Genomic DNA, 10,574 nt, shown 5'->3' with positions numbered 1-10,574 from the left:
CACACTATCCCCTCCGTTTTAATCCGTTAAAATTCTAAATACACTCGTTAACAATGAAAAGGAACCGTATTCATACCTTAAGCATGCAGCCCCCACGTTATCACTCTTCTCCTTGGTTGATTTTTAGCTCAAATTGAAGACAACGCGAGATACAACACTTTTCTCTTCATGGGCTTCGAATTCGGGGGCTCGATTTTGGTCAAAATTGGTTTTTCTTCTCTCCAAGGTTCTTCTCTCTCTCTTTCCAGAATTTTCTGGGTATTCTTGGTCTGAAAAATGAGAGGAAAGGGCTGAAATTAGACTTCAATAGGCATGGGTCATGGGCCTAACCCGATTGGGCCCGATTTGGGCCTAGCCCACTGACCTTTCTACCTTAAAACGTCCATATCTCCTTATCCCGATGTCACCTGTGGGCCCACGACCTATGGTTGGAAAGATAATTCAATTATCTACAACTTCTATCTTTGGTGTTTTTCCAAATTCCAAACTTATAGTACCGTTTCTCCCCTCGAAGTCGATCACCCGAAAACATTACTTAAAAATATTTGTTTGGAGGACTTCCACTTTGATTTGGCTCAAGGGTCCTTCTTGAGTTATGTTTAACTTCACATATGTGATTCATATAAATTGTCGCATTGTCCCAAAAAAAATCTCAGTGTGTGGACCCACCTCAGCTTGCGAATAATCCGACGTACAAAAATACGAAATATAATGCTGTCAACGTGAGTTTAAATTATGAAGCAACAACATGATTGTCAATTTTTGGACTCCAATTTTTCTTGGTCATGGCCAAATGGCCTCTTGTTCTTTCTCCATGCTTCTTGAATTTTCTAGGGTGCTAAATGATGAAGATAACTTAATTAGTCATCTTTTGCCACTTATATAATTAACACATGTGGGCTATGGCCCACACCACACACATGGCCACATATGGTCATTTTCATGAAATATTATCTTTCCAAAATTTCACTTCTAGCCCTTAATTTTCATGAAATGCTTAACTTTCCATAATTCACTTTTAACCCCAAATTTTCCTTATTCCAAATTTACCCTTAACACTCCATGCCAATGAAAAGATGAATATGCAACTTGTGCACTTTTAACAAAATCGGAAGAAATTACAACCTTGTCCTTAACTTATCATGACTAACTCGGATTATCCCAATGTACCAAAATACGGGATATAACATAAACTGTCTAAATCAAATATCAATATTAACCCGCGTCTGGGGTAATCATCTTACGCCACCCACTAGTGGTGACTGCTCGGCCAACTAGGCCCGATGTAATCATCATCATAAGCTGCCCACTACGCCTACCGTAGTGTTGTCTTCCCGGCCAACTAGGCCTGGCATAATCTTACATATGCATAATATAAAGCATGCATGAGAGCCCAAGTAAAAGCTACCACTCTATCGGAGTGACGTAAGGTCGCTAACCTCCGATTATATTATCGAACAATCTTCATCACTATGTCTCACCTTGAAGGAACTAATATCATGAGGAGAGACTACAACAAGAAATAACATCAATGAAATCATGAAATAATATTGTCAGCTCATAATAGCATCATCACCATCATTATCATAGAGCATGTCTTATCTCTAGCTCATAAAGAACTCTTAACATTATTAGACTTTCAACTTTGGATGTAAGAAGGTCATGAAAACATACATAGGAAATGGTGATATAAGAGTCATGCCCTTTGAAAGAAAGGGACTTTCCTTACATACCTTTTCGTCTTCTTAACGACTAAACGTTCTTCTCCCAAGCTCATGATTCTACATTCAAGAGAATTTGTACCATGGTTAGGTCATTGGAAACATACTTAAGTTTGAACTAAAGCAACTAAGAGCTAAAGAAAATTGGGCAGCATTTTCTTTGTTTTGTCAACTTTTTCCACATAAATAAACAACTGCCAATATCAATAACAACACCCATAATACCGTAATCAATAGGTTTCTTCAAATTAAGCATTGATCAGTCCCCAAAACTCCTCTTCAAAAGCATCAATAACCATAGCTACAACATAATACCATATTCTTTGACATATAATACTTCTTCAACACCCTTAGTGTCATTCATAACAATATTATACTAATAGCAAACTAAGAATCATGACTTAAGTTAATTTACTACTCAAAATGTCATTATTTCCATATTAAGCTTCATATTCTACTTTCTTCTCTCATCCAAGTCATTCAACCGCTCAAATACTCTTAATAACAAGAAATAGATATGAAAGTCACCTTTGATCACATAAGGATGAACTTTGGATGCATATACTTCACTTGAGAGAAACCCCAACTTCAATTCCAAAGGAAATCTTGCCTACCAAAAACCCAAGTGAACTTCTCTACACTTGATTCTCTTGATTCTTGGTGTGTAATCTTTGATTTCTCTTGGATTTGTGTTGGTATGGTGTGATGAATATACAAGAACTATCAAGATGTGTGGAGAATAAGGGAAATAAGAAATAAGGACTTGGGTCATCTATTCATAACAAGGAAATAAAACTGCCCGACGTGATTTATACGGACACTTTTACGGTCCGTATAATTTTATACAGTCTGTATAAGTGATCGTATAAGACCACCAGTGATGTCCTTTCACTATAACTATTATGCGAACCCTTACACGGACGGTATAAAGTTATACGGACAGTATAAGTGGTCGTATAACTCCTTTTTCCCGAAATTGTTCTTGTCGGTTCGTTTGACTTCCAATCCTTATGGAACCTTCTTGGCACTTGTCTAGTACTTCATTAACCATCTAAAGAGCCCTATAGCTTCTTCTGTAGACATTACTAAATAATCATCAACTCGATAATTGCTAAACTTCCCGAACACAACTTGTATTTCACTTTCTTCAACGAACTTAGATTCACCGATTCATATAAATTCAAGATCTTGTCATATACACCTTAAAGCTACTAAATACCCTCCTTAAAGTCATAAGGACTTCATGATCACCTTAACTTGCATTAGTCTATCCACAGCACAACGACGTGAATTTCTGATGTGTAACACTTTGACACCCTTTACTTTCAAACATAACAAGTACACCTCACAACTAAGTCTTGTGTCACCAAAGTGCTCCATTTTCTCATGTATCATCATCAGTACCAAGTCATAATTCAACATCAATATACATGTGAAATGAGAATGTATGCTATGCATGATATCATCATAATTATACAACAAGATTCAGGCCTAATTCAGGCCTAATCTCATTATCCTTTCTTTCTCTGATGATAAATGACAAAACAAGAGAGAAATGAGTGCAACACGTATCACAACACAACAATTAAGGCAACAAGCCTCATCACAATAACAGGGAAACAAGCCACAATCAACCAACCTAATAGAATACCATCCCAAATCACCACAAAGATGAATACAAATACAACATCACGACCACCACTATGGCGGTCAAAACCCTGCCATGGCGGTTTCGCTACAGCGGCATCAAGCCCGCTGCGGTGGTCACACCAGAACCAGCAAAAATTTGCTTTTTCGCAAGTTTTTCCCGAAATCCCGACATCAATCCAAAGTACCCGTACACAAACTAGATATACACACACACACATATAAATACACACTACGAACTCACCCATGGCCTCAGATTTTCTAACAGAAGTCTAATTTACCAAGTCAACCCCCAAACGAATAGAATCAAGTTTCCAACCAAGTACCCAAAACACAACCAAATGCCTCTGGAACTGAACCATCCATCTCAACAAGTCATAATCGACAATCCGGACCTCAACGAATTAATAGAAATTCGAAAAAGATCTGTTTATTTAAAAGTCAACTATAGGTCAAACACATTCACATAAGGATTCTAAATCCTTCAGTTTTCACTAGAAACGCTTTATAATCTTGGGAATTGGTCAACAGGGGAAAAATGGCACATAACGACCTAACGGGTCGTTACAGTTTTACCAAGTAGAAGATCGTCATCCGAGAATATGATTCTTGTATCATATGCGTGTACCTCTTAGAAAAAAGACTCAACAAGCTTTTCAGATGATGATAGAGACAGCATTGATAGGATTTCATCCTTTGCTTCTTCTTTATTAGTATTGAAGCATGTTGCCTTAATGTTGTCTCGAGTAGTCTTATTGCGGACCCAATTTCATAGGAATTCCTCCAAAGTGACGAGACGTCGTGGTGCTTGGTGGTAGTTCACCTCCACTTTTTCTTTATTCGAATGCTCAACTGTTTTTTGCTTCCTTGGTCTTCTAACCATCCTCTTCCTAGTTGGTTGTTTAGATGATTCTTTTTTTGGACTTGTTTTACAGCGTCTCTACCTAGTCACCAGAATCCAACCTTCACCATCGGCTTCATCAACTTGGGTTTTATCTTCCTTCAATGGTCCTTTCTCATGTTCTTCAAAGCCACGTATCTAGATCGGATCGAGAGAACCGAAGGTGATAGAGACTTGATTTGAACTTGCCTTCTCATCGTCAACCAGAATCATATTTCCATTAGCCAACTGCATAACTTTGTCCTTGAAGAAAAAGCACTTCTCAAGAGGGTGATTGTAATAACCCAATTTTAAAATAAGGGTTTATTGGGTAATTTTAGCAAAAAGGAATCAAAAAGAAAATAGAAAAGAAATAATTTAGTGGGCCAAGCCCAAAAAGGAATAGGAAAAGAAAAAAAAATGAAATAAAGAGTAAAAGGAATAAGAGTCTGATGAGAATTAGACATGAAATAGATAGAAGCAGAACAGAGAAAAATAAAAAAAAACAGTAGAAGAAAATAAAAGAAAGGGAGAAAAAGAAGGGAAAAACGGGTATAAAAATAAGAACTTTCATCTCAAAACATCAAGGTAATGACTCTAATACTTTATTTAAGTTTATTACATAATTATGGGTGAATCTTTATGGTGAAAACATGAGGATATTTTGAGGAATTGAGAAAGTTTAGCTCTAGGGTTCTTCAATCAAATCATTGATTTGAAAGGGCAAATATTGTCAGATTTTAGACTTCTATATATCGTTGGAATCCTCTCATTAGGGCCTTCCCGAAAGCATATGTCTCGTTGGGTTTTGAACACATTGATCAGAGGGCGTTTTCGTCCTTTAAAATTTGACTTTAACAATTTGAGCCTCTAAAAATATAGAAGTGGTTTACCCTAAGGGTTTTGACCATTCTAAATCCTTTTTTGTGTAGTTTGAGGAAATCTGGAGACTCGAGAACGCAGTTTGAATTATTTGGAAGTGTGCTTGAATTGTGAATTTGTAGTAAGTGAGACTTTAAGGTTTGGGTACTTGCTTTTCAAAACCCGTTTTAAAAATTTGTTTTGTCTACCTGGTCCATATGTTGGGGTGAGCGTGTACTTAGCAGAATCGATGGTCCTTAAGGCCAGCCGCATATACATTATTTTCAAACAATCTAAAACTCTCTTTATAAATTATTTTGTGATGTGATATAGTTGTGAGCCATGATATTGGGGCATTGTGTATGCTTCTTAATGATATTGGGGCATTGTGTATGCTTCTTGATGATATTGGGGCATTGTGTATGCTTCCCTTAGCATTGTGTATGCTTCCAGACATATTTGGCACATTGTGTATGTTGCCGTGGATTCATGGTGTTGATTAATTCTTTAACTACCGTTTATGACAGGTCCTTAGTGTAAATTGTGTTGAGGCATATAATATACTTGATAAACAGTGATTTGGGACTTGGTTGCTATTATATAATGACATATTCATGTGCGTAATATTTTGTACTTGTTATGTGTTTGTATTTTCTAACACTTGTTCCAGAGGTATTTAAAGTGGTAGGTCGAGGATCTTACTGGGTTATATTTATATATAACTCACTCCTTACCTGCATGTCCATGCAGATACTGTTGTTGAGAATGAGGCTGGTAATTGAAGATTTCGTGAGTGGATTCTGTTGCTGAGGTGTGCCACCGCATTGTTCGTGGAGGCAGCCACTTCAGCTTTATCAAGTTTATTTCTAGTTATTTCTTTTATTTTAGGTTTGCATGCCCGACACTCAAACTCATGTAACTCTGTTAGATGCTCCATTGTCTTAGCGTGGGATGTGGGCTAGATATTCTTTTGACCTTAGCGTTGGTTGGTTTTCACAAATCGATTATGGATTTGGTTAGCGACTATTTCGCATTTTTATCATTAATAACGTTGTTGGACCTGCACTTATTTTCTTTTAGTGCTTTCGTAAATGATTAAGGGTATGATATATTGTTCGCCCGGCGGGGTGTTTGTTTGGTCCCAATCTCGTCTAGCGGGTATTTTAGGACGTGAAAAGTTGGTATCGCAGCCAGGCTTTAATTTCGGTCATGGAGCAAAGGTTTAGTTGAGTCTCATTTATGGGTATGTAGACGCCCATACTTATGACCTTGAGGCTACTGGACATCTAGAAAGTTTTCCTTTCTATCATTCTTTGTTCATGCGTGAGTTGAATCAAGTCTAACCTTGTAATATTTATTTCGCAGATGGCTAAGAAATGCGCATCTTCATCTGCTAAACGTGGTGCTAGACAGAGTGCTACCCGCGGTGGTAGATAAGCTAGTGCTCATCAGACTAGATCTCAGACTAGGACTCAGGCCACTCCTGATCCTGAAGTTGTGAATGGGGGTCATCCCCGAGTTGTGTCAGAGCAAGTACAGGAACAAGTGGTTCAGAACACTCCACTGACACCAGCTGTTGCACCTACTATTGTTTTTCCTGTAGATGTGGTGACCAAATTATTGAACGTGTTGGAGGCATTGGCGCCCAATCATGGTGGAATTCTAGGTCCTCATGCTACTTCACAAGCACAAGCTCAAGTTCAGTTGAATGTTGCGCTAATCGTACACCTCCGCTTGCCTCAACAAAGCCGCTACCACAGGCAATCCAAGGAGTTTAAGAATTTAATGGATCTTAAGCCACCAGAGTTTGATGCTTCACAAACTTCTATTGAACCTCAGAAGTTCATTGATTGTTGTGAAAAGATATTGACTACATTGGGGCTGAAGGAGACTCATAGTGTAGAATTTGCCACTTTCTTATTTTCAGGGTCTGCAGAGTCTTGGTGGATTTCCATTCAGAGAGGTAGACAAGCAAGGTTACCACCTATTACTTGGTCAGAATTTTTAGCATCGTTTGAGACAGTTTATTCCATTAAGAAAGCAAGATGACATGAGACGTCGCTTAATAACTGCGGTGGAACTATGACCATTACGTAGGCATACGAGGCCAAGTTTACAGATTTATCCAGGTATGTGCCTTCTTTGGTTGAGGGTCCGAGAGAGAAGGTGAGACGATTCGTAGATGGACTTGAGCATCGCTATCATGGTCCTGTAGTACGAGATGTGCCATATGGTACCTATTCAGATGTAGTTGACACTGCTCTCCGTTACGAGTCCTATCTAGAGATGGACAAAGTTGAGCGTGAAAGCAAAAAGTCACGTAACATGGGTGGGTTTAGTGGTGCTCCATCTGGGCGCAAGAGTGATTTTTATCGTGGCGGTCCTGAGCCTACTCGGTCGTAATTAGTGATACGGGCTTCTAGTGGTTTTTCGTAGACAAAAGCCGGAGATGCAGAGGAAGGGTAGCAGCTCCTATCAGTCAGGTTATCTTCCGAGGAGTTCTAACTGTGGTAGAAATCACCATGGTCATTGCTTTAGGGCAGATGGGGCTTGTTTTAATTATGGTGAAAAGGGGCATATTGCTAAATACTGTCCTAAAGGAAATGCTGGTGCTAGTCGAGCTACTACACAACCGCAGGGAACTACTACAGCTACACAGGGTCAGATTCAGCCAGCTAGGGCCGCTCCACAGGGTGCTCATGGACAGTGTCGACAGGGTGCTCAGGTTGCTCAGGGAAGGGGTGAACCGCCGAGATTCTTTGCTATGACCAGAAAAGATGTCGAGGCATCTAATGCAGTAGTCACATGTATTATTACTATCAGTTCTCATGGTACATATGATCTTATTGATCCTGGTTCTGTGTATTCGTATGTATCTCCTTCTTTTGCTATATTTTTAGAACAGGGAGTTAAGTCTATTAATGTGCCATATGTGGTAGAAACCCCAGTGGAGGAGAGTATATTAGTGGATAGAGTTTATAGAGATTGTGTGATATCTGTTCAGGGCAGGGACACCGTAGTTGATGTGTGTTACCGATGTCCGCTTTCAATGTGATTATGGGCATGGATTGGTTGGAATCATGTTATACATCGATTGTTTGCTATGCTAAGCTTATACGTTTTAATTTTCCTGGAGAACCTTTAGTGTGGAAAGGCATGACTCCTGTGACTCAAGAAAAAATAATATCTTACGTAAAGCCACGCCGAATGATTAATCATGGGTGTTTGGGTTTTATTGCTACCGTTTATGATACTTAAGCGGAGAATGTTACTATTGACAGTGTTCTTGTTGTTCGTGAATTTACGAATGTGTTTCCCGAAGATTTACCCGGCCTACCCCCGACGAGAGAAATTGAGTTCAGCATTGATTTAGTTCCAGGGACTCAAACTATCTCTATTCCTCCATATCGTATGGCTCCTGCTGAGCTAAGAGAATTGAAGGTTCAACTCCAAGATCTACTTGATAAGGGATTCATTAGTGTATCGCCTTGGGGTGCGCCTGTGTTATCTGTGAAAAAGAAAGATGGCACGATGAGAATGTGCATTGACTACAGGCAACTGAATAAGGCGACGATCAAGAATAAGTATCCGTTGCCTCATATTGATGATTTGTTTGATCGACCGTTGTGGTGCTACTCATTTTTCCAAAATTGACTTGAGATCGTTTATCATCGATTTGAGAATCAACACCGAAGATATCTCCAAGACAGCTTTTCGGACCAGCTATGGGCACTTCGAATTTTTGGTGATGTCATTCAGGCTGACTAATCCCGCAAAGATTTATGGACCTCATGAATAGGGTATTCAAGCCATACTTGGACCATTTTGTGATTGTGTTCATTGATGATATTTTGGTCTACTCTCGGAGTGAGGCTAAACATGGACAACACTTGAGAATTGTGCTACAGATGGTTAAAGAACGAGAGCTTTATGCCAAGTTCTCAAATTGTGAGTTTTGGTTGGGCACCGTTTCCTTTCTAGGACACGTGGTGTCCTGAGATGGGATTCAAGTTGATCTAAAGAAAATTGAAGCAGTTCGAGATTGGCCTCAACCTACTACTCCCTGAGGAGATACGCGACCTTGGGACTAGCTGGGTATTACAGAAGGTTTATGGAGGGTTTCTCGAAGATAGCCGCTCCATTGACACGTTTAACTCAGAAAGGTGTGGTATTCCAGTGGTTAGATGAATGTTCAGAAAGTTTTCAAAAATTAAAGACTGCATTGACTATGGCTCCGATTTTGACCTTACCTACTGATGAGGGTGGTTTCACCATTTATTGCAATGCATCTCGAGTCGAGTTGGGTTGTGTCTTGACGCAAAATGGTAAGTTGGTAGCTTATGCATCTCGATAACTAAAGAAACACGAGAAGAATTATCCAACTCATGACTTAGAATTGGCCGCTATCGTATTTGCACTCAAGATCAGGTGTCACTATCTTTATGGGGAGCCATGTGAAATCTATACTGATCACAAGAGTCTGCAATACATATTCAAGCAAAGAGATCTGGATTTGAGACAGCGACGGTGGTTAGAGTTACTTAAAGATTATGATTTTACTATTTTGTATCATCCTGGTAAGGCGAATGTGGTGGCAGATGCCTTGAGTAGAAAGTCTATGGGCAGCTTGGCTCAATTTACTACTGAAGAATGACCTATGGCTAAGGATATTCAGGTATTGGCCAATCGCGGAGTTCGGATTGATCATACAGTGTAGGATAGGTTACTTGCAGGTATGGTGGCACAATCATCCTTAGTGGGGCAAGTCAAGGCTTGCCAATATAAAGATCCCCGTCTTGTTAAACTACAAGATCCAGTGCAAAATGGGGGCGTTAAGTCATTCTCTATTGATTGCGAAGGCGTGTTACGTTGTCATGGTAGACTGTGTATTCCTATGGTGGGTGATGTGAAGCTACTAATTCTTGAAGAGGCTCATAGCTCGCGATACTTCATCCACCCAGGTGCTACCAAGATGTACCAAGACTTGCGTGGATTATATTGGTGGAAAGGTATGAAGGCTGATATTTTGAAACATATGACAAGTTGCTTAAATTATTAGCAGTTCAAATATGAACATCAAAAACCCGGCGGAGTAATGCAAAACTTGATTATTCTAGAGTGGAAGTCGGAAAGGATTACGATGGATTTCGTAGTTGGGTTACCGAATACTTTCAAGAAACATGACTCAGTCTGGGTGATTGTGGATAGACTCACAAAATCTGCTCATTTCATATCGGTTCGGGTTATTCATACCGCAGACCAGTTAGCAAATATTTACCTGCGTGAGATAGTCCGACTTCATGGTGTACCTGTTTCTATAATATCTGATCGTGGTGCACAATTTACTGCTGAGTTTTGGAAGTCTTTTCAGAAGTCATTGGGTTCACAGGTCGAGTTGAGTATAGCTTTTCATCCACAAACTGATGGACACTCTGAGCGGGTTATCAGATTTTGAAGGACATGCT

The 10,574-nt window shown here is 39.5% G+C and overlaps 1 protein-coding gene across 1 annotated transcript; it reads left to right on the top strand.

Annotated features, from left to right (window-relative positions):
- Positions 1 to 9,220: 9,220 nt before the first annotated feature.
- Positions 9,221 to 10,168, top strand: LOC132041921 (uncharacterized). The gene is made up of 2 exons (XM_059432598.1): positions 9,221 to 9,434; positions 9,843 to 10,168. Exons 1-2 carry the CDS (start codon positions 9,221 to 9,223, stop codon positions 10,166 to 10,168), a joined length of 540 nt encoding a protein of 179 aa, XP_059288581.1.
- Positions 10,169 to 10,574: the final 406 nt, after the last annotated feature.

This window comes from Lycium ferocissimum, unplaced genomic scaffold (genome assembly GCF_029784015.1).
Source record: "Lycium ferocissimum isolate CSIRO_LF1 unplaced genomic scaffold, AGI_CSIRO_Lferr_CH_V1 ctg12265, whole genome shotgun sequence".
Lineage (NCBI taxonomy): Eukaryota > Viridiplantae > Streptophyta > Magnoliopsida > Solanales > Solanaceae > Lycium > Lycium ferocissimum.
Note: the sequence above shows the minus strand (reverse complement) of the source record. Positions and strands in the feature narration are given on the sequence as shown.

Excerpts from the sequence above, each read along its gene's own strand:
- LOC132041921 (XM_059432598.1), top strand. The coding sequence starts at position 9,221 with ATGGAGGGTTTCTCGAAGATAGCCGCTCCATTGACACGTTTAACTCAG. Across the intron at positions 9,435-9,842 it reads TTGTGTCTTGACGCAAAATG|GTATGGTGGCACAATCATCC; the intron begins GTAAGTTGGTAG and ends GGTTACTTGCAG.